General features: G+C 37.4%; 1 protein-coding gene across 2 annotated transcripts; it reads right to left on the bottom strand.

Annotated features, from left to right (window-relative positions):
* CLEC12A (C-type lectin domain family 12, member A) lies at positions 1 to 24,822 on the bottom strand. 2 transcript variants are annotated; one of them, XM_011983326.1, is made up of 7 exons: positions 24,788 to 24,822; positions 13,681 to 13,791; positions 6,319 to 6,417; positions 5,867 to 6,055; positions 4,652 to 4,803; positions 3,253 to 3,362; positions 1 to 727 (listed from the first exon to the last, which is right to left on the bottom strand). In XM_011983326.1, the coding sequence occupies exons 2-7, from the start codon at positions 13,769 to 13,771 to the stop codon at positions 571 to 573; spliced, it is 798 nt and encodes a 265-aa protein (XP_011838716.1). In that variant the 5' UTR covers positions 13,772 to 13,791; positions 24,788 to 24,822; the 3' UTR covers positions 1 to 570. The 2 variants fall into 2 exon arrangements, with proteins under 2 accessions (XP_011838716.1, XP_011838717.1); XM_011983327.1 differs by lacking the exons at positions 6,319 to 6,417; positions 24,788 to 24,822 and having other exon boundaries at positions 13,681 to 13,960.
* Positions 24,823 to 25,228: the final 406 nt, after the last annotated feature.

The following is a 25,228-nucleotide window of genomic DNA, read 5'->3' as shown; positions in this document are numbered from 1 at the left end:
TTGCCTTTTCATTTTTGTTTATTGGCTTTTACTTAAAATAATAATTTTAAGAAGTAATAAATGCATGTCCACATCCATTTTTATCTGGCCTAGAACAATCAATTGGCTAAAAGTCCTTTGACTCATAAGGCCTTCAGCTATAGGGAGTCCCACGGAGTATAGGATGGACCGGAGATGGCGAGCCATGCCACCCTGGCAATGCTATGGGACAAAATTAAAATCTGCTGGTCTTGGATGTTGCCTCTGGCAAATCTTGGCCAGAAAGGGAAGAATGTAAATGAAAAATAAAATTCAAAGGCCCCCCACAACCATCTGAATGGACTTCCTCTTCTCCAGGATTCAGGCGATGATGGGAAGTGGGAGGAGGGACATGCTTCATTATACCTCTCCAGCATTAACATTCACAATCTATTCTCTCTGAAGCTTGCTACCTGGATGTTTCATCTGCGTGATAAAATCCCAGGTCCTTAGACAAACTCAACCAATTGTGGTCAACCAGAAAATATTTAAATTTACCTATAGCCTGGAACCCCAACCCCCCACTCTCCTTAAATGTATTTGATTGATGACTCATGCCTCCCTAAAATGTATAAAACCAAGCTGCACTGGATTGGCCATCTTCTCACATATCATTTTTTTTCTATAAATGCAGTAATCATAATGAACATATATTCTATTTATATATCCACAAAACTTGTTATTTAAGTCAGATGCGTTTCGTATAACCCTGAAAGAGAAAGTAAAGAATTACACTTGGCAAGTCAGATATTTGAAACATATTCACAGAAAAAAAAAATTACACTTCCAACATGATATTATTGCCCTAGACTCTGCATTGTTTAAACTAAATCTAATTAATGTTCAGAGTATCAAGAATGTCCAAGTTAATTGTTTATGTTGACACATATGCAATGTCAAATACTGCTTCATTTCTCCCTGTTTTTTCCACTTTCTAACATCTGATATTTGCTGTCCTTTGCTTACAGACTTAGCACCCCAGCCCCTTCATGTATAATATAATTTGGAATAATACCATTCCGTAAGATTCTCTAGTCTAGCTGGCCCAGTAGTAAGTCTTGGACCCTGTCTCCCTCAAGTGCTTTTTATAATCATCAAAGTCAGGAATTCACCTGAGGTATGACACCTTAAGTTCAACATCATCTCTAAGTGATATTTTCAAAAGATTTTACTCTCAAGTTCTTTTTTTTTTTTTTTTTGAGACAAGAGTCTTGCTGTGTGGCCCAGGCTGGAGTGCAGTGGCGAGATCTCGGCTCACTGCAAGCTCCGTCTCCTGAGTTCACGCCATTCTCCTGCCTCAGCCTCCCGAGTAGCTGGGACTACAGGCGCCTGCCACCATGCCTGGCTAATTTTTTGTATTTTTAGTGGAGATGGGGTTTCACCATGTTAGCCAGGATGTTCTCGATCTCCTGACCTCCTGATCCGCCTGCCTCGGCCTCCCAAAGTGCTGGGATTACAGGCGTGAGACACCGCACCTGGCCTTTACTCTGAAGTTCTAATGACCAGCCCATAAATACTAGATTAGTGATCAGGGACTATGCATTAAAAACAAATTTATAAATTAAAAGAAAAAATCTTTTAGAATAATTTAGCATCAATATTTGGGTAAAAAAAATGACATCAACCAGTAAATAAGTTCATCAATTAAATTTTTAAGAATGAGATTTATTTGTGGTGACATAGTACAGATGTCATTTATTATGGCCCCCTTTCAGAAACAAACCCCAAAACAACACAGAGTTAAGAAATGAAAATAAGGTATGTATACATATATATATATATACACACACACATATATATCACACATACAATTATTATATCCTTTTTTCAGTTTTCTTTCTGATAATTGAAAATATCTACAATGTTTTCCATTCCATTATAGATTACCATTCCATTTGCAATAATTACAAACACATACATATTCTACATTTTCAAAACAAGATTCCATCTGTACTCTCTCCTGACACAACATTACCTTTGTCTCTAGTCCTTCACTACAAATTAGGCCTTTAAAATATATATCGTTCTCCACTTCATTTGTAGATAGCTTATCTCCCATTGTATCCTATCATTGTCAACCACCAGAGGTAGGGCCAACCATCAGAATGGAAATTAGTGTAAACTCTATGGCAATTTTTCAAAGAGCTAAAAACGGAATTACCATTTGATCCAGCAATTCCACTATTGGGTGTCTAACCAAAGGAAAAGGAATTATTGTATTTAAAAAAGACACCTACACTCAAATGTTCGTTGTAGAACTATTTACAATAGCAAAGCCATGGAATTGACCTAAGTGTCCATCAACGGATTATTGGATAAGAAAACGTGAAACCATGTTTTCTTTTAGAGTATATACACCATGAAATACTACTCAAGTATAAAAAAGAAGGAAATCATGACTTTGCAGCAAAATGGATAGAGCTGGAAATCATTCTCTTAAGTGAAATAACTCAGGAACATAAACTTAAATATTGCATGTTCTTACTTAAGTGGGAGCTACATAATATGTACCCATACACATAAAAAGTGGAATAATAGACATTGGAGACTCCAAAAAGTAGGATTGTGTCACAAAAATAAAGAATGAGAAATTATCTATTGGGTACAGTGGACACTATCCAGGTAATGGTTACACTGAAAACACGACTTCATCGTTACACAATATATTTATATAACAAAACTGCAACTGTACCCCCAAATCCATAAACTTTTTTAAATGCCCATTTCAAGTGTCATTTATAACAAAAGTATCATTGCTAAAATTTATATTTTGTTAGTCTGTGTATTCTTACTGAAGCATTTATCACACTATATTCTCTTTATCTCTAGCATCATTCAATCAGTCTGCACATACAATTGATGGTGAAGTAACTTTAGTGATGAATCCATATTTCATTCATCTTTGAACCCTAAAACTTAGCACAATATTAAGTATTTGTTAGTCCAGTGACTTTTCTGGGCTTCCATAATTTTTCTTAGATAAAATTAATTACAGAGGTCTCCATAATTTGGCTGCTGTAATTTTGTTAGTTACCTGTCAAAATTATAGAAGACATTTATGGTAACTTTCTGTATTAGAAAATACATCAAAGAAGCATGATAGAAAAGGGTGCTTTTAGGATGCAATTTCATTTAAATTGAAGCTGGTTTTAATTTGAATCTACAGTTCTTCTCCTAAGGAAAATACCTCTACTCAAACCCAACTATAAAATTTTAACAAGAATAGACACTTACCAGGCAGAGGAGTTGATTATATCATCCACGCTCATACCGTAACTGTAATCTTTTTCAGGAGATAATCCCAGCCAATAGGGATATGACGTACTCTGGGATTTTATAAATTCCTACAGGAAATACAGATGGTCTGTTTAAGAAACAGTCTCCTACTTTTGTATTTTACATTAGAATGTAATTTCTTACAAATTGCTGCTTTAAGGTAACATACTTGACATTGCACTACTACTATTAAATGTCATTATAAGAAATTGAAAGAAAGTACTCCTTATTACAAAATTTCAACATTTTTAACAATATCACAGCTGGTCTCACAAGAAGAGAGGCCCTACTAATCCATGTATAACCTTAATTTACAGTCAATGAAAAGTCCACAATGACAAGTTCAGAGTTCAAAATTTTGAGCAGTAAATATTGTGTCCAGGGCCAAAGGAAGTGGGCAATGGCTATAAACAAGAGTTAACAGAAACAGAAGGAGTAGGAAGAAAATGCCACAGACTTAGATGTGAGTGGTTACAGAACAGAATTCAGAACCAGTCCAGAATTTTGTAGCCAAATAACAGGTTTTTTTCTTATTCCAGCCTTTAGAAAATTTGTCTAGAGTAAGTAACTGTGGATGGGTCCTTGAGAATGATCTGATGAGGAAGAGATTATGGGTTGATTTCTCTCTCTTCTAGAAAGGATGATGAAAGTTTCTTATTGTGGGGAAGCAGAGACTTTTAGAAAATGTAATTTTGCTTAAAAATATATGATTACTCTTTGAGAGACCAAAAATGCTATGTAGTAAGTATAACATGGAAACATTATTTAGACATGGAAAACTAAGAAAATGAAAAAATCAATAAAGCTGCTAGAAAATACATTTTTCCTGGGATTCAAGGACTCAGGGCAATATATTTGTTTGACACTTGCCTGTGCCATCTTACTTCAGTTCTTCCTGTTTGTACATATTTTATGCTAACCTACTATAACTTGCCTATTTCTCTTAGTGAATTAAAAATTACAAAATGGTAGAAATAAAACATATGCTCCTATGTAGTTCTTACGGAATTACTAACCCTGAGGAATAATCTCCATATCCTCTGTTTTTAGATAAATGTTTACAAATTATGTTCTGAGATTTGATTTTAGATTCTAATTTGGAAATGCTTACAGACTTTGAGATTCTGGGTGCCCTGTAATACTCATCTACCTGTCGTCTAGTAATCCTCTTATGCTAAGGTCCTAACCTTGTATATGTTTTGCCTTGCCTATGATAATCTTGAGATAAGTGTACAAAGTTTCAGTCACTTCACACCCCAACTAAAATAAACCAGAATCATGAGTGGGTTGATTGAGGTCTTCTCCAACATGCCACATCCCTTTCTATCCCATGATGGCAGAAACACCTGGGCTTTACCAATGCATTTTTATTGTTTATCTTCAACAGGCTGGCATTCTGAGCAGCACAGGCCATTCTACTCTCCTGCCATGTTCGGCCATCATCACTTAGGAAATAACAGCTGTCCTTATGCCAAATCCATCTCCTTGGACAAGGCTTACATTTGTGCTCTGGAAGAAGAACATAGTTTTATTTAGGTTTTGTTGATAGTCATAATAATTCTTATTATTTCCTTTCTTCTCTGTGTGACATTGACCACATTTGCTGTTTATTCTTCTTTCTTTTTCTTTCTCTCTTTCTTTTTATTTATTTATTTATTTATTTATTTATTTGACAGAGTCTTGCTCTGTTGCCCAAGATGGAGTGTAGTAGCGCGATCTCAGCTCACAGCAGCCTCCACCTCCTGGATTCAAGCAACTCTCCTGCCTCAGCCACCCAAGTAGCTGGGATTACATGCTGTGTCTTCTTTTTACATCAAAAGGGAAGTAAGTGAATCCTGTATTCTAGTTCCTTATATACTACCATAATGTGTCAGACCCATAACTTGAACCAAAAAATTTCAAATTAAGCACTTGGATTCAAGTGTATCTTCCTGTAACAATTCCTCTTTGCTATTTTTTATATTCTTTAATGACAATAAAAACTAGTTACAGGAAACATTCTGCATAGTAAGAATGAACCCCACCTATCTATACAAATCTTACCTTCTTTAATTTTTGTTCTCTGAACTGTTGAAATTTTGAGGTTTCTTGGGAGCAAAAGGAATATGTTTTAGCAATCATGACTATAGAAACTTACGGAGACACTAGAAGACCAACTCCCCCTGATCCCAAAGGTGAAGTCTCTATTTATTTTTTCCTATGGAATTTGTTATCAATCACTGACTGAAATTTAAGAATGAAGTCACCTGTAAAGAGCTGTCACTTCCTCCCTATCTTCTATTAACCTCAGTGCCCAGAATAATTATAGTAACTGACAGATTAGAGAAACTGTCCTGTCTAACATTTTATTATGTAACCATTATCTCCTGATAATTTGAGGGCCTATTGCTCTTATGACTTCTTCTGTTTTTCTTCTAACTGTGTGGAAATATCAATGAATTCTCCATCAACCACACGTAATTCTTTCCCCCAAATTATGACTCCCTAGGGAAAGGCTGCTAGCTAATTATAAAATGATTCTTAAGAGACTCAGTGGTTTAGTTTATTGTCCAATAAATAACTCCAAGATTACCTTGTTCTTTGCTGTAGAGCTCACGACATAGTCTGGTGGCTATTGTTTGCAGCGTGGTGGAGAGGTTCCTGATCTTGTTGGAGCTGTTCATGTTACTCATCAGCTGTAGAGACACATTTCTTTGAAGCTCTTCATTGATATTTTGTAGTTTGTTCATTTTTTTCATTGCTGTCTTCAGAGTAATGTGAACTCCACATTAAAAAAATGAATTCTCAATAGAACCATCATCATCCTTTATCATTTGCAGAAGTAGTATAAAGATCAAAGGGGTAGGGAAAGCAATTACTCTACAGCAGTGAGGGAAAGAGACTGAGTTCTACATTGTAAGTCCCCCTTGTGGGCCTATCACCTATCATTATTATAAATCTTCCACTTAAGGAATAAACTTTAGTTGTTAAATATTTGAAATTCTAGATACTTTCTCTTTTGACCAAAACAGGGGCAGTACATACACATGCTTCCCAAGACTCCCAATCCAATGAGCATCAGAAGGCACAGAAGAGTCAGAAACAATGCTGCTGGACGCCATACACGAGAGGGAGCTGGAGGTGCTGTGGAAAGCAAAATTAACAGAGAGGCCTAAAAGTGGTATACACTTTCATTTGAATTATTTGCTCATTCATTCATTCATTCTTCATTCATTCATTTTATCTTTATTTCCTAATATGCCTATTGGAAAGAAGTGGATTTACTAGCCATTCAAGAATATTCAAAGAATATTTTTGAAGAATATGTCAAGAATAAATCAAAATCACTTCATTGTTTTGTATGTAAATTGATTCTAGCAGGAGAAGCTGTTAACTGGTAGACTGATTTAAAAAATCAGATAAGCAAAAACAGAATTTGTAATAGAGAATGGAGAAAACCAGTCAACCTAGACATGGTGTATTTTGTTTATACAAATTTGGGAAAAGTCAGTAGCTGGAAATTAACAGAGAAGCCAACAGGAGTAGTCTTTGCTTGAGTAGACAATTGTGGCATGTCAAGAAAAACACTTTCAGTTGTTTATGTATCCCCCCCCACCAGGTAATTATGAGAATTTAGCTTCAGAACAAACAAAATAGGCTGTCTCTTTGTAATGTCTTTGGGTATCCTCCCATTAACTTTTGATCTTAGTCAGTCCAGATCTACACCATCTTTATTGTAATTTTTCAAAAATTTTTTCATGCTTTTTTGCAAGAAATTTTTATTGAATACTTCCTTTTTAGGGAATAGTGAATCCTAGAATAGATCATTTCTCTATTTAAAAAAACAGAAATTATAAACTTTATAATATGAGTGAATTATTATTGTGACTATGTTATTTAAATAATCATTATGTATAAAGGTATTACACATTAAGTAAAGACTAGCCAGGTATTTCAAGAAAATACAATGCTGGGATACTATAATAATCTTACTATACTTCTGAGCTATGTCTTACATCTCATAGTTGATGGTGCAATAATATTGTGAAATTCAGAGATAATCACTAATAAAAAGTAAAACTTAACTTCTATAGACTTTAGAAAATAGTTACTACTGAAAGGACTACATGGTCAAGATTTTTATCTAAGATTAGAATTATAAATTCAAGCACTCTTTCCTAAAATTATTTTCTTATTTATATATGTATTCAATTATTCAAAAGTTTATTTATTCAATGAACTTATTCGATTATTAAAAAGTTAGATTATTCAAAGTTATCTTTTGAGTGCCTTGTATTTATTAGGCATTATCCTGGGTGCTAACAATATCGAAGTGAGCAAGATGTACACGTTGCTGTTTTCATAGAAATAAATTTTAATTGTAGGAGGAAATAGATAAATAGATATATAAGTGAGACAGGAAGAAAGGGAAAGAAAGGGAGAAAAGATCTCAAATTTGGCTATGTTGTGCAGAGATTTGAAATTAAGCTGTTATAAAGAGCAGGCAGTTCAAATCTTATGAACATGAGGAACCAGCATGCAAAATCAGTAGGAAGAACATTACAGGTAGCAATTACATGAAGTTCAAAGACAACAATTTAAGGAAAAGATTTCTATTTGAAAAGCAGAATATATTCAGAGGGGCAGAAGAAGGGTGGCCAATGTGAAAAATTATGTTAAAGAAGGTTTTATTTGTTTTCTTTTGTTTTGTTTTTAAAATAACAAGGAGGAAACATTATTTACAGCCTTTTCTAGCCAGAGTAAGTTAGATTTTTGGGGAAAGCACTGGAAGAATTTAATCTAGGATGGCAAAATAAAGGAGTTGTTTTATCAGTAAGAAATCTGTTACAATATGACATGGAAAGAGAACAGTATTTTGATTAGCTAGCACTAGGGAATTTGATGACCCATGGATAAATTAAGTATACATTTTTAAGCTAAAATCTATGGCACAAATTTATGAAATTTTTCTTTAGAGAAAGTTGGTAGATATGCACATTTGTAGGCAGTATCTCATAGTGATAAAAAGCAAAATGCCATTTTTAGGGTTAGCATGTGTATTAGTCCATTTTCACATTGCTAATAAGACATACCCAAGACTGGGCAATTTATAAGGAAAAAGAGGTTTAATGAACTTACAGTTTCACATGGCTGGTGGGGGCTCACAATCATGGTGGAAAGTGAAAGGCACGTCTCACATGGTGGCCAACAAGAGAAGACAGAACTTGTGCAGGGAAACACCACTTTATAAAACCATCAGATCTCATGACACTTATTCACTATTACAAGAACAGCATGGGAAAGACCCCCACCACATGATTCAATTACCTCCCACCAGGTCCCTCTAACAACACGTGGAAATTGTGGGAGCTATAATTCAAGATGAGATTTGGGTGGAGACACAGCCAAACCACATCATTGCACCCCTGACCTCTCCCAAATCTCATGTCCTCACATTTTGAAACCAGTCATGCCTTCCCAACAGTCCCCAAAATTCTTAACTCATTTCAGCATTAACTCAAAAGTCCACAGTCTATCTTTAAAAAGGCAAGTCCCTTCCACCTATGAGCCAGTAAATTCAAAAGCAAGTTAGTTACTTCCTATATACAATGAGGGTACAGGCATTGGATAAATACAGTCATTCCAAATGGGAGAAATTAGCTGAAACAAAGGGGCTATAGGCCCCATGCAAGTCCAAAATCCAGCAGGGGCATCAAATCTTGAAGCTCCAAAATCATCTCCTTTGGATCCATGTCTCACATCCAGGTCATGCCGATGCAAGAGATAGGCTTCCATGTCTTTGGGCAGCTCTGCTCCTATGGCTTTACAGTCTCCCCCCTGGCTGCTTTCATGGGCTGATATTGAGTGTCTGCAGCTTTTCCAGGTGGACAGTGCATGCTGTCAGTGGATCTACCATTCTGAGGGCTGAAGGATGGTGTTTGACTTCTCACTGCTCCACTGGACAGTACCCCACTGGGGACTCTGTGTGGGGCTTCTGACCTCACATTTCCCTTCTGCACTGTCCTAGCAGAGGTTATCCATGAGCACCCCATGCCTGTTGCAAACTTCTGCCTAGACATCCAAGTGTTTCCATACATCCTCTGAAATCTAGACGGAGGTTGCCAAAACCCAATTCTTGACTTCTGTACACCTCAAAGGTTCAACACCACATGGAAGCTACCAAGGTTTGGGGCTTGCACCCTCTGAAGCCATGGCCTGAGCTGTACCTTAGCCTCTTTTAGTCATGGCTGGAGCAGCTGGGATGCAGGGCACCAAGTTCCTAGACTGCACACAGCAGAGGGACCCTGGGCTCAGTCCATAAAACCATTTATTCCTCCTAGGCCTCTGGGCATGTGATGGGAGGGGCTGCTGTGAAGACCTCTGATATGCCCTGGAGTCATTTTCCCCATTGCCTTGGCGATTATCATTTGGCTTCTCATTACTTTAGAAATTTCTTCAGCTGGTTTGAATTTCTCCTCAAAAAAATGGGATTTTCTTTTCTTTATCATTGTCAAGCCACAGATTTTCTGAACTTTTTTGCTCTGCTTCCCTTATAAAAGTGAATGCTTTTAACAGCACCCAAATCAAATCTTTAATGCTTCACTGCTTAGAAATTTCTTCTGCCAGATATGCTAAATCATCTCTCTCAAGTTCAAAGTTCCACAAATTTCTAAGGCAGGAGCAAACTGCTACCAGTCACTTTGCTAAAATATAACAAGAGTCACCTTTGCTCCAGTTCCCAACAAATTCCTCATCTCCATCTGAGACCACTCAGCCTTATCGCCATTTTTGTCAAAGCCATTCAAGAAGTCTCTAGGAAGTGCCAAAGTGTCCCACATTTTTCTGTCTTCTTCTGAACCCTCCAAAGTATTCCAACCTCTGCTAGTTACCCGGTCCCAAAGTCTCTTTCACATGTTTGGGTATCTTTACAGCAGTGCCCTACTCTACTGGTAACAATTTACTGCATTAGTTCATTTTCACACCGCTGATAAAGACATACCCACAACTGGGTAATTTATAAGTAAAAAGAGGTTTAATGGACTCATGGTTCCATGTGGCTGGAGAGGCCTCAAACTCATGGTGGAAGGTGAAAAGCACATCTCACATGGCAGCAGACAAGAGAAGAGAGAACTTGTACAGGGAAACTCCTCTTTATAAAACCATCAGATCTCATGAGACTTATTCACTATCACAAGAACCTCATGGGAAAGACCCTCCCCCATGATTCAATTACCTCCCACCATGTCCCTCCTACAACATGTGGGACTTATGGGAGCTGCAATTCAAGATGAGATTTGGGTGGGGACACAGTCAAACCATATCAGCATGTTTTGGTTTGAATTCTGGTTCTGCTGCTTATTGCTTGTGAAACCATGAGAAAGTTATTTAACATCTTTTAACATCCATGTGTCTAAGCTTCAGTATTGTTAAAGAAAGGGAGAGAGAAAGACTGCAAAATATCAGACACTAAATGGCTTAATATTTGTAATGCAATTAGAACAGAACTGGCACAGAGATGAGGCTGTCTGGAGAGAGAGACCATTTTAGAAGAAAAATAAGTATTACTATTTTTGACATTTTAAGTTTAAAATGAGATTAGAACTTCTTATGGAAATGTGAAAGAGGCACTTATATTTTCTAGTCTTGAGATCCAGGGAAAGGTCCTACAGAGATATCTGGGAGTCCCTCTATTTAAAGTCAAACAACTGAACAAGGTAGATTAGATGAGTGTATTGAGTGATGCAATAAAAGGGGACACAGGACACGGCTCCAGTGTATTCCATCTTGTAGAGTTTCATCTAGAAGAAAGAGTCAACAAAGACTGAGGAGAGGCAGGCATGGTGACAGGAGAAGCCATAAGGATGTGTCAGGAAGGATGTGCAAAGAAAGCCTTTAGAGGACTGTTCAACTTTTTGAATGCTGCAGGGAAGTGAAGTAATGGAAGAGACATGTGATTACTGGGATGAAACAGGCAAGACATCAGTGACCTAAAGCTCAGTCTCCAGGACACCATGGGGGCAGAAGCCTAATAGAGTTGGTTGAGAACAGAATGAGAAGTGAAGAACTGAGAGTCAGTGGCCAAAGAAAATGCTTTCAAAAGTTGAGCTGTGAAAGGAAACAAATAAGTTACATAATAATAGAAAGGCTTAAGTGGTCAAGCAAGGATTGTGTTTTGTTATGATATGAATATGTTGGTGAGTAGTAGAGTATGTTAGTGCACTAAAAAGGAAAAGCAGAGAAGGAAGAGAGAATAATGACACAGGAGAGAAAGGAAAAAAATTACAGAAGTCTGTCTTTGAAAAGGACACATGGACTGAAATTCAGAGCAAAATGGGGAGCTGTCCTTTCATAAGTACATACCTATCGTAAATACTGTCTGGAAGGAAGGCAGAGTATCAGTAAAGACATTGTAGGATAGAAATTTAAATAACAAAAATAAAAAGTGTAGGTTGATGCTTTTTTCTCACCAGAGGAAAGGTAAGAGTAACTGGAGTTGAAAATTTGTGCATTTTTCACCAGCAATATTCAACTCTGGGGCAGACTGGGTAGATATTTGGGTTTAACCAGAACTGGAGTTGTTTTTATTTGTTGGTTTTTGGGCTTTTCGTTTTGTTTTGTTTTGATTTGTCTGAGGCGGGATCTTGCTGTGTCACCTAGACTGAAGTACAGTCACCTGATCATAGCTTACTCTGCACAGCCTCCAGTTCCTGAGCTCGAGTAATCCTCTTTCCTCAGCCTTCCAAGCAGCTGAGACAATGGGTGCCCAGTTAATTAAAAAAAAAATTTTTTTTTATAGACATGGCATCTCTCTACTTTCCCCAGGCTGGTCTCAAACTCCTGGCCTCAAATAATCCTCCCATCTTGGCCTCTCACAGTGCTAGGACTGTGGGTATAAGTCACTGCCCCTAACCAGAATTGAAGTTTTTAAGGAAAAATTAACATACATTGAAAAGGAGAAATGTAAGAGACTAAGAGTAGACATTACATAATACAATGTTGTATTACACAATGTGGATTCTAAGCTGGATAATGAGAAAATTAGATGAGATTAAGAACATGAAGAAGACATGGATTCAATATTTGCATGAATTCAAAGAATTCTTGTGGTGGGAACTTAAGGTGGATTGGCAGGAAAAGAGGTGGGAAAGGGCATGAGGGGACAAGTAAAGGGCAATTGTTGGTAATATTAAGCTCATGATATGCCCATTCTCTTTCGGCATATAGAAGAAGAAATACAAACAGGGAAATAAAGACAGAAATGTTGTAAAATTTGTAGACCCTTCTTCTTTCTAAGAAAATTTCAGTATTAAAAAAGAAGCCCACAGAATTAATCTGCTGTCCTTTCTCAAGATTTACAATGCTCATGATAAATAGATTCAAGATGTAACAGTGAAATTTCTGTTTATAGCAATGCTAGAATATTAAAGATGTTATATTCTGTGTGGGGATAGGGGAGGGGACAAAAAGTTAAATAATATATGAGAATTTTGGCACTCTTCTCTCCTTATTTCTCTGTTTCTATCACCCTTCTTTGTGTTCTCCATTATCACTGTTTAAGTTACTTTTAACTCAAATACACTGGTTTAAACTATGGATTCACTAGGGCAGATTTCACTCCAAAAGGCTGGGAGCCAGAAGGTAAGAACCATACATAATAGGAAAACTATAGGATTCTGAGTAAGATGAAGAGTAGTTTTGTTTAAGTGAAAGTCAACACAGATGGTCCACTTATTTCATGATTTTAATTTGAATTGAAAAATACAAAGCTTCCTGATATTATGTGGTTTTGAATATTATGAACACGTTATGTCTTCTGATATTTCTTTACTTCCTTTATTCCTTAATTATTCATTTCATTTAACTTAATATATTTTATTTTTTAGTAAGTTATTAAAAAATCTCCAAAAGAAGTAGGAGAAATTTTAGGGTGCCTAGTTTGACAGATAGTCAAATGAAATCCTTTAAAGATCTCTCTGACTCTTTGTCTGTCTCTCCTTCTTTTCTCCATGCATACCCAAAGCATTTTCTTATTAAAAAAACACACATACACAGATGTGAAATCATGACTTTCCTGAACATGTTCCTTTTTCCATGGCTTCATCTCATAAAGAAATAAAATCTTCACACAACCCAATCATTTGAAAAATTCTGTCCCAATTATATTGAGTGTGATAAAAAATTTCAAAAATGTAAAGGATTGAGTCTTCAATGCACAGATAAGTGTTTTTACAGAACCCTTTTTTCCTAATCATTTTGTTTATATACTTTTGGTTCCTTTGCTTAAACATAAGAGGCTTAATTGAAAATTTAAGTTGAATAATAACTGTATTACTAATACTGAAGATGCAAGGCTGTAACCACTTCTATTACACAAACTTATGACACATCCATAACTCAAAATCTTACCTTTTTCCCCAAATTTGCCAATTTCTTGGATTTTTTCTGTCTCACTGGAGTTCTGGAATTTAAGATCTGCATAAGTAACTTCTTCAGACATTGATGAATATGTAAAGAAATCTTGACAAAGTGTAAAAACACAAAAAGGTGAGAGTGAGTTAACAGAGCTGAATATTAAACAGGACCTATAATTTTAAACTTCTGTTTATAAACGGAAGCTTAAGCTTACAAGTTTAAACTTCTGTTCATAAACTGACTGTACCAATCACCCATATGTCTGCAAATGAGCGATGTCTCATCTGTGGCTTCAGTTAAGAACACTGAACTGTTGCAACAGGCAATATCTTTCTTCCTCATATTTCTTCCTTTTTCTCAATTTCTGCATATTTACCAACTACAGAAAGTAGTTTTTGAAATTGTGTTTGGATAATATTACTAGTGTCATGCAAGAGAACACAAATAACTAGCACCATATGGTGCGGACATAGTGCAGGATTTATTGGTGAAAAACTTTCAAGCAGAAAAATAACAGAAAAGATACAGTTCTCAGACACTCACTGATCTGCAGCTGTGGCCTGGCATAGATATTCCTTTTGTATCATGATGAAGGTCCTGATAGAAGGGTTCTGTTCACTGGGAGACTGAACATGCAGAGAGCACTCCCAGGGAGAATGAGGCAGTTAATGTCATTCCATTGCCATGTTACATAGCTATAGGTTTGCCCAAGAGAGGTAGGGAACGCCTAGTTTCTCTAAATAACAAGATATAGGTTGGTGCAAAAGTAATTGTGGTTTTTGCCATTAAAAGCAAAAGTAATTGTGGTTTTTGCTTTTAAATGTTTACAAAATTACTTTAGCGCCAACCTACATATTAAGGGATCTGAGGCCCAGAAACCACACCAGGGAGTATGTATACTGATGACCAAGGTCTGTATACTGAGGACACTGGGAACAGCTTTGCAGGCCAGGAAAACTATAATCAGCCTTGCTCTCTCTCTACAGACTGACTCAATCCATTTGATCGCCTCCTCAGCTAAGCTACCAAAAGTGGGAAGGAAATGAGTCTCCAAAGTCCACATTTGTGTCTTATTAGTTAGACTCAATAGTCTTAGTATTTTTGATCTCATGTCTTGATCAAGTATGCAAGTGGAAGTGAGGGGTGGAGAGGACTGTTTTTGAGTATGTTTTCTAATATTAGTTAGTAAATCTTACTGTAAAATTCTTCTTGACATTGCCACATGTAAATCACAAAATGGTTAGGCATGATTATTATACATATAAAAGAGAATGCACAAAGATTTTAAAAAATCAATTAAAAACTAATTGCTTTATTATGTCAGGATAGACAGGAAAAATAAAAGGCTCCCTTTGTAAGAGCTACTAAAAATACATAGGACAATATTACAGATAGAAATTAACTAGATATTTGCACAACCAATATGAACAAAACAGTTTTAAAGCTATTGAAGAAAAGAAAAAAAATAGAAAAACATGCTGTGGGATTAGAAGCATCAATACTGTATAAAAAGAAACTAAATTCTCCTAAATGTATCAAAAAATTCAATGTCGATTTAATTAAAACAATAGTAGATTTTTCTCCTGATGCTTAAAGAAAAAGCTATTGAAATACAGTTGAAAATATTACCATGAAAATATTGGCAGCCAAATTTAAAGGAAAATATATTCAAAACATGATTACTTCATCCTAAGTACTTTATTAATGTTAATTTTATCTTTACAACTCTCTAAACCAGGTATTATTATCATCCTTATTTTACAGATGGGGAAGTGAGTTGTGAAGTGGTTAAGTTTGTATCCAACATCACACAATTGGTGAGTGGTAGAGTTCAGACTGGACCAAAGTCTCCGGTTACCTTGTTCAAATACGTGCACAGGCTCTAATGCCTCCCCTGGTGGGAAAGACTAGCCCTCTGCTTTTCCTAGGTGGATCAAATATTTGTATATAAATATTTGTTTATAAATATATCTTTGTTTGTGAAAGGATGGAAACCGGCCACCACACAGGCAGAGTCTCGTTCTGTGTTATATTGCTCTGTTGTTTCATGTGGAAGATGGTTTCATCAATCAACACTAGAAGATGAAGAGTATGTGATGAATTGTAAGAGGAAACAAATGAAAAATCTCAAAGTCCTGTTTGCAAGGTACTCTATTTTGTTGAAAATATTTGAATAACTATTACTTCATACAAAATCCTTGGTTTAGAGCCAGCTAAAACATTCATATGCACATGAATAAGCTGAGATCTGAGATGATTTAATGGTTTGCCCTTCACAGCCTATATCAGTTTTTTTTTTAAATTTTGTTATTGATATACAATAGTTGTACATATTTTAGAGGTACATGTGATATTTTGAAACCTGTATACAATGTGTGATGACCAAATCAGGGTAATAAAAATATTCATTCCCTCAAACACTTACGTTTTCCTTCTGTTGGGAATACTACAATTCTTCTCTTTTAGCTATTTTGAAATATACAATAAATTATTGTTAACTATAGTTTTCCCACTGTACTATCAAATACTAGAATTTGTTCCTTCTGTCTAATTTTATTTTTGTACCCAACCAACTTATCTTTATCCCCCACCACCCCTTTCCAAGCATCTGGTAACCACAATTCTACTCTCTGCCTCCATGAGATTCATTCCTTTAGCTCTCACATATGAGTGGGAACATGTGATATTTGTCTTTCTGTGCATGGCTTATTTCAGTTAACATAACGACCTTCAGTTCCACTCATGTTTCTGCAAATGACAGGAATTTATTTCTTTTTTATGGTTGAATAATATTCCATTATGCATATATACTACAGATACCTGCACCCCCCCCGTTTATTGCAGCATTATTTGCAATAGACGAGATATGAAATCAACCTATATCAATTTTCATTCCAGTTGAATACTAAGAGACAATCTGCAAATATAATTACAAATGTCTTCCAATATTAAACATAAGTGATACATTATCCATTACCTAAATTATATATTTTTTTGTGGGTTGTTATAATGGAAAAAAGAGAAAGAAATGAAGATAGGTGAAGAAAAGTGCACAGGGATAAAAAGTTGGAGACACACACCTTCAGAGTCACATCATTTAAAAGGTGAGAGACCATAGTGACAGTGATATACTCAGGTACAAAAAGGAAACACACACTTGGGATCCAAAAACCAAAAAACAGGTTATACATTAAAAGGAAAATTTAAGAAGATAAAATAACAAGACAACTTACAAGATGTAGCTAAGACCAAAGGAAACCAATGAGGGATAGTGAAATACCCCAGGGCTAGCTACTGTGAGAAGCCATTACTACCATTAGGCCTGAGAGAACAATGCTGGTAGCAATTAACTGAAGCAGCAGAAAGTACAGCTGATGAAGGCTGCCTCCCCGGAGGTACACTCAGTGAGAACAACTTCATATCCATTTCCTAGTGCTGTAGGGAAGGATTTTCCCACCTTTAAATCTTTGCCTATTCTTCCTATTGGTACCAACATATCTAGAGCTTCAGGACAATAGTGTCCAGGGATATTATACGTAAGAGTCAGCATCCTAGGGCACTGCAAAGGGATTAGAATGGTGAATAGTAGATCTACTGATATCATTATCTGAACCGTATGTAGGTCAGTTTTTATCATTTGATTTGTCAATTGGTGTTTTGATATTTAGTTCTTTTTCTTTTTAGGTTGTTTCATAATTTTTAATTAAATGACAGGCTTTATGTATTAAAAACAGAGATTTTAAATGATCTTCCTACCAAAAAGTTTTGTTTCTTTTTTTCTGGCAGTCACATAGAATATAAGCAGTAAACCTTGATTAATTGGAGCCCCTCAAATTTTGCCTTCTCAGTTATTTTATATGTTTTATCCACATTTTATAATTATCTTTTTGTAGGTTTCTTTCATCTGATACAAGCTGCAGTGCTATGACTAGAATTGGCTTTATTCTGGGTTTGTTCTCCAACAAACTAAAATTGAGAGGTTATTCGGTGAGGAAGGAATGTAGCTACGTGCAGGCAGAAATGTAGCTATGTGCAGGCAGAAATGTAGCTGTGTTGGGGAGGTAAACCAAAAATGAAATTCTAAGGCCCCCCAGCCATCTGAATGGACTTCCTCTTCAACTAGGGCTGTTTGAAAATTTAACCCAGAGAGACGGGTTCAGGCCATGACAGGAAGTGGGTGTCGAACATGTTTCATTATAGCTCTCAGGTATCAATACTTACAGTCTATTCTCTCTCAAGTCTGCTATCTGGAGACTTCATTTGCATGATAAAACCTTGACTTCTACAAGCTCTTATCACAACCCAGACGTTTCCTTTCTATTGATTCCAGGTCTTTAGATAAACTCAACCAATTGCCAATCAGTAAATGTTTATAGTTAATTGCAGTCTCATATCTCCCTCAAATGTTCGAAACCAGTGTGTACCTGAACCACCTTGGGCGCATGTGCGCAGGGCCTCCTGAGGGCTGTGTCATGGGCATAGTCTCGCATATTTGGCTCAGAATAAATCTCTTTAAATATTTTACAAAGTTTGACACTACGTGGACGGGGGAAAATCGAAATTAGGCAGAGGTAAGGAAAAACTCATGCTGACTGAAGGATCTGTAGTCTCATTTTCTGGGTATGGTGCTCTGATGAGTTTCAGTTCCTTGCCTGAAAGTCGGTTTCCTGAGCAAGAATCTCAGGAAAGCAAATAAGTTTTGTTTATTTTTGTTTTTTTGTTTGTTTGTTTTTGTTTTTGTTTTTTGTTTTTGTTTGTTTTTGTTTTTGAGACGGAGTCTCGCTCTCTCCGCCAGGCTGGAGTGCACTGACCTGATCTCGGCTGACTGCGAGCTCTGCCTCCCGGGTTCACACAATTCTCCTGCCTCAGCCTCCTGAGTAGCTGGGACTACCAGACAGGGTCCATTTCTGTTACAAAAAAAACAAAAAAACAAAAAAACCAAAAAAAACCCACCTGTAAATATTAGCTCTAGGAGTTCTATGAGTTCTATGAGACAACAGGGCTGGTTTCAGTCTCTCTTTTCTATTTATCACTTCCTCAGTCATGGAGAATCTGGTCGCTGATCCTTCTGGCTGCTTCATGCTGAGGAGGGGTGAGGTGCAATAATGATGAGGAATGGAAATGTGGCACTATAATCAGAAATACTCATGAGTACCGGGTCAGCATCTGGCTTGTTGGAGCACTATGATCGGGGTATTTTATTTTAGTTTTAGAACCACATTTGAGGCCACATTGAACTAGGATGATAAATAATATAGATAAACCAATTTTAAAATACCAGAGAATTTGGAGTGGATCCCATGGGGAATCCAAGAGAACAATCCTAAGTCTACCAAAAAGTATTCCTGATTCATTATATCTTATATGTGAAAAGCTGTGGTTTTAAAGAGAATAATAACAACCTGAAAAGTGCCTGTTCCTTTTACAGTTTCTTATCTAGGATCTTTGGTTGGGCTTTGAATTATTAACTTAAAGCCATGTGTAGGTTCACAAGAGCATGACTGTTTCCCCTAGAGAGATCCCAGAGTGACTGGTTTTACTGAGTATGTTGAATTCATGGTTTAACACTGGCTAACTTGGTAGACAAGTGGGTGGTCAGCAGCACCTCAAAAAGACCGACCTATTGTGGTTGCAGCTAGTCTTCAGTCTGGTGTGATTTCCAGGTCTTCGGTATGATTTGATTCCCTGGTTTCAAACAGAGAAGAGGCACGTTCATACAGAAATGAAGCCTGTTGGAGAGACTAGTTAATATATTCCCTAATTGTTTCATGTATGACCTAGCTTCTGTTTCAGGGGAGGAAAAAATCCTCAAGCCTCAGAGAGTCCAGGAAAATGGTCTCCAAGTCAACATTTTGAAAGGGGCTAAGAGCTAAGCCATTTCTGGGAGCTGCCAGCACCCTCAGCAGGGCAAAGGGCAAGACCTTTTCCCAGGTAAGATTTATCTCTTGGAAACTGAGGTTCCCTTGGAATATGCCAGAGGGAGCATTGATTGCCAAACTTTATTTTGTTCCATATCATTTCCAGGATGGTGTGACTACCTGTCCCATGTCCATCCTATTCCTCAGTGGAACCCCTGTAGCCGAGGGACTTAGAGTTAAAAAAGACTTATAGTCAATTAAACATTCTAGGCCAGATAAGAATCGAGGTGCCAGGGACTCTTTAACCATTAAAACTCTAAGCAATGAAAGAGCCAAAAACCAAAAAGTAAGATTAATATTTCTTTCTTCTTCTTTTTTTTTTTTTTTTTTTTTGAGACAGAGTTTCACTCTTCTCGCCCAGGCTGGAGTTCTGTGGCACAATCTCTGTTCACTGCAGCTTCTGCCTCCCTGGTTTGAGAGATTCTCCTGCCTCAGCCTCCAGAGTAGCTGGGGTTACAGGCACCCACCACCACGCCCGGCTAATTTTTTGTATTTTTAGTAGAGATGGGGTTTCATCACGTTGGCCAGGCTGGTCTCAAACTCCTGACCTCAGATGATCCACCTGCCTAAATTATATGTCTAAATTATAAATTATATGTCTGTGTGTACATGCATTCGTCTAAAAACATGAGTGTTTAGCTTATTTTAATCTATAACTGAGATCTGAGTTCTGAAGACCTTCCTCTGGAGGCTCAGTAAATTTACTTAATCTAAATGGGTCCAGGTGCTGGGGTGATTACCCTATCTTGTCTCCTGCTAGATCATGGAGGTTTGGGAAGTTCCTTGAGCCCTCCAATAAACTTGTTTGTGGAGGCCTGAGATGTTTCTTCAGACCCCTAGTAAACCTTGTTTAATCCTAAACCGGTCCTGTTAAGAATCCCTTCATTATCTTGTCATGGTCCCGGGAAAGTCCTAGGCAAAACTCTCGGTGGGTTTTTGTTACAATCCACCCTTTGGATGAGGGCACGGGCTCTTTTAGCTTTTAACTTTTAACTTAACTACTCAGTCAGTCCTGAAACAGTTGTTATGGAGGCCCGCATGAGTGAGACCCGGCCTGCCACATCATTATAAAGCCAGTCCCCCATGGCTTATATTTGAAGCTTACCTGTTGCTTCATCTGGAGTGCTCCACTTGGCATTTATAGGTGGAGTGGGACAATTCTTCTGAGTAAATAGGTCTCACAGTGCTTTATCCAGTCCATAAAGTAGGCTGTTTTTTGGGGGGAATAGCCTCCTATGTGTCTGTATTACATATACCCATCTGCAATTCTTCAGTTGTGAGCTGTGGGTTCTATGTCAACTGGCTCTTCCACTCTGCAGCATTTAAAACCAAAGACGTTGCGCCTATATTAATTACTCTCACAATTTATTTTAGTAAAGATTCCTCAGGAAGCTAATGATACTGATTTACAAAATGGAACAATTCCTTCACATTATACCCTCTAGTTTCAGAAGTGACTTAAATTTCACTCCTTCCCCACGCTGACTACCTTTCAGGAAACTACAGGTCTCAGAGGTACTTTCTGGTTTCCTGGCCTGATTTTCTCCTTAGTGAGCAGCCTTGAGGCTAGTGGTCTGAGTTCAGACAGACCCACATCTAGGCTTGGTTTAGCCTCAAGGCCTGACACAATATTCTCCTACTTTAATTTTATCTGTTATAGATGTGAAAGGAAAATAAATCTTGGGACCCCCAAATCACTAAGCCTAAGAGAGAAGTCAAGCTCGGAACTGTGTCAGGCACACCTGACTCCCATTTTATTCCGTTGAATTTCACCCTGGCAATGTAAATTGATAGCTTGTCTTCACAGGCATGGGACAAAGGACAGAACTTGAAGTCATTCCTCTGCTCATCTGAAACAAATGCATGCCTGATTGCTTCCTCTGCCCGTTCGTTTGTATAAAAATGCAGATTCACTGAGCTAGACTGAGGCATAAGTGACTATTTCTTTACCCCACTCTCACATGTAATTGTGTATGCAGTGACAGGCTGATCAAAGTCTCAAAAGAATACAACCATTTTCTCTTATCTACTACCCACATCTTTTTTTTTTTTTTCTTTTTTTTTTTGAGACAAAGTCTCACTCTGTCACCTGGGCTGGAGTGCAGTGGGATCTCAGCTCACTGCAACCTCTGTCTCCCCAGTTCAAGTGATTCTCCTGCCTCAGCCTCCCGAGTATCTGGGATTACAGGTATGCACCACCACACCCAGTTAATTTTTGTATTTTTAGTAGAGATGGGGTTTGTCCATGTTGGTCAGGGTGGTCTCGAACTCCTAACCTCAGGTGATCCACCCACCTTGGCCTCCAAAAGTGCTGGGATTACAGGCAGGAGCCACCGAGCCCGGCCCTACCCACACCTTTGTAAAATTTCTTCCTCTTTCCTCAATATCTTCCCTTTCCCCTTTAAATATTGAAGCCCTCAAAATAATCTTTGGAGAAAGGGACAGACCTGTGTTCCAGGCACATATCCTTACCCTTGGCAAAATAAACTTTGAAATTGAGACCTGCCTTAGATACATTTTGGTTTACATTGATAACAAAAACCAAGGGATTGAAAATTTTGCTTTTTTAAAAAATTAGTTTTTATTTCCTTATGCATCCAGTGAACCAACTTCTTACGTGTTGAATCCATATCTAAATTCCACTGGTAACTTATACTTTTAATAACTGAATGCAGCACAGCACAGATGTATTTCCATACCATGGGTGACCAGGTTGCCACAGGCCAAAGATTAATCTAATAACAGGTATACTACAGTTTTCTTCCAAAACATAATGTTTCTTTCTCCACTTCCCCATTTCCATAAAAGGCAAATCATAGTAGGACCAATTTATTTACAAAATCAGTTTAAATCTTATTATAGTTTGCCTCATTATTTGCATAAACTGTAGCAAGAACTATTGTTCATATAGGCTCCTTTTAATTGGCTTTGCTAGAACTTTTCGTAAGGAATCTCAGATTTGATTTTTAAAAGCCTCTTGAGCACAACCAAGAATTTATCTGTGCTTGCAGATACGTGTATGAATTGGGTGAATTCCTCTTTTCTTGAGGTCCCAAAATAACTTGAGATTTCTGGGCCTGAGAACATTCATGTTCCTCATCTATAAAATGTTAATATCTGATAGACAGCTCAGAATTTCTTGCTTCCTAGGTTTCCATTAAAATTTAAGATTACTAAGAATAAGAATTTTAGCAAATTGTATGATTCCATGTACATAATGTGCCAAAGAAGACGTGTTCTTATTGATTAAAGAAATAATTTTGTTTAACTCAGAAGTTATCTAAAGGTTAATTCAAATTATGGACTTAGGTTGTTTATGAAACAAGATAGAAAGGAACCAGTAACTAGGGTAGAGAGATGTAGATTAGTCCCCTGTGTTAGAAGAAGATTTTCTTAAAGTATTGATTGGACAAGAGGTTTCGATTTTGATTCTATAATCTTTTACTTATTGAATACTTCTCAGATCTATATCTCCAAAGTGCAACTTTGTTGTGTTTTGTTGCTTTCAGCTTGTCTCCCCATGAAGGAGCCTGAAATGAACCTATCTCCATCAATTTTGTTAGTTCCTGTATTTTATTTTATTTTTTCCCTCTCGCCTTAACTGTTGTCACGGTCAAATAAAATAAGAAAAAAACAAAACAAAACAAAACCATAAACTTAAATACATGGATACTTGCACTAATAATGCAAAAGTTTCAGCTATTTTTATTAAACCAACAATGTTAAATTAGTCTTATTTATAAAAAAAATCACACAAAGATAATCTTGTTCTTGGCTGGGTTTATAGTCTTATAACCTTTTTGCCAAACCCTGACACCTTTAAATATCTAGCAGAGACAAATGTAAAACCCAAACAAAAAGGTATGCTGACAATTCCAAAGACATTTCTAGTTTTATTTTACAAATGATCTAAAAGCTATCTTGTTCATTAAAGATTTACTTAAGTCATGTAAACTTGAAAAATGCTTAGACTCATTTACTTAACTTCTGAACACTTTTTAATTTATAAGCCAATTTGATACCCTCTGAAAACAACACATAACATCTAGACACATATACCTACATATATACAAAGATCCAATAGCTTTACCTTTAAATTCCAGCGGTGAGATAGCAATATTAACTCACTGGTTTATGAACATGTTCACATGGTTAAACTTTATTTGTTCTGACAGGTAATCCAATAAAGGTCGTGAAACAAAATTTTGAGTAAAGCAGTTTCCATGATAGTTTGATTATTATTATTTTTTGAGACAGGGTCTCTATCACCCAGGCTAGAAGTACAGTGGTGTGATCAAGGCTCGCTGCAGCCTCAACCTCCCAGGCTCAGTTAATCCTCCACCCTCAGCCTCCTGAGTAGCTGGGACTACAGGTATGCACCATTACCCCTAACTAATCTTTGCATTTTTTGGTAGAGACAGGGTTTCACCATGTTGCCCAGGCTGGTCTAGAACTCCTGGGTTCAAGTATCTGCCCACCTCAGTTTCCTACGCCCAGCTGACAGTTTGATTTTTACAGGTCAGACCTCTCCAGACTCCAAAGAACTCTGTAGCCAACCAGCACCACATACTAATCAGACCTGCCTCTCCTTAGAGCAGCAGCATGGAAGCCTGGAGACGTGGACTTCCATCCCATATTTGCATTCAACAGCAAAATAAATCCAAATATAAGGCAGCGCTACAATTCAAAGACTGTCTGAGGTCAGATGAGATTGGGCATGTTCAGTGTGATATGGGTATAATATTCCCTCGCTCCAGGGGCCCACAGCCATATGCAGACCAACCCTGAAGAATACACCCAAGTGGTCTGCACTCAGACCAAACCCTCATCTCCCACAGCTACATCAACACACAAACAATAAGCAAGTCCCAAGAGAGTCCAAACTGAAACAGTTGAGTTGCTTTCTCCCTGTTTGCTGGGCTTGTTCAATCTGCAAATGGAGATGCCTTCAGAATTTCTCAAATTGAGAAGAGCACATCCTGCTGTCTGGACCCACAAATGACACTCCCTTATCCAGACACATGCAGAATTCCTAACAAGCCCCAAGAGTGTCTGAACTGGAACAGTCAGGGTGTTCCCTCTCTCCGTCAGTTGGGCTTGTTTAATTGCCAATGGAAATTCCTTCAGAATTTCTCAAATTGAGAGGAGCCATTCCCACTGTTGGTACCCACAAAGACACTCACCTATCCACACGCAGATGTCAAATTTCAGAGGCTGTTCTTCCTAGACAATCAGAAATGTGGTTGGGACTGGGAGCAGTAATGCTAAATAGAGACTAAACCCACATCCTGCCTAAAGCAGTTGGGCTGCTGCTTAGGGTTGCAGAAATTCTCCCAGCTGGTGATAGCCAAGCCGAGAGCAATGTCTTCCTGATGAGGGAAACAAAATCTGTTACTGAAATGCCAGAGGTTCAGTCTAGGTGCCATTACTCATTGCACAGAATGCCCATCACTGAGGCAAGTATTTCCAGGGCAGATGACTTTATTCAGGTGCTGCAGCTGAGAAGAACTGCAGATCAGTCTCAGATTCATCTCCCCAAATGACTGAAATTGGGGTTTTACCTAGCAGAGCAGGAATGTACCTACTTACATGCAGGAAATAATGTAGCTATGTGTGGGAAAACA

Source organism: Mandrillus leucophaeus, unplaced genomic scaffold (assembly GCF_000951045.1).
Source record: "Mandrillus leucophaeus isolate KB7577 unplaced genomic scaffold, Mleu.le_1.0 Scaffold249, whole genome shotgun sequence".
NCBI lineage: Eukaryota > Metazoa > Chordata > Mammalia > Primates > Cercopithecidae > Mandrillus > Mandrillus leucophaeus.
Note: the sequence above shows the minus strand (reverse complement) of the source record. Positions and strands in the feature narration are given on the sequence as shown.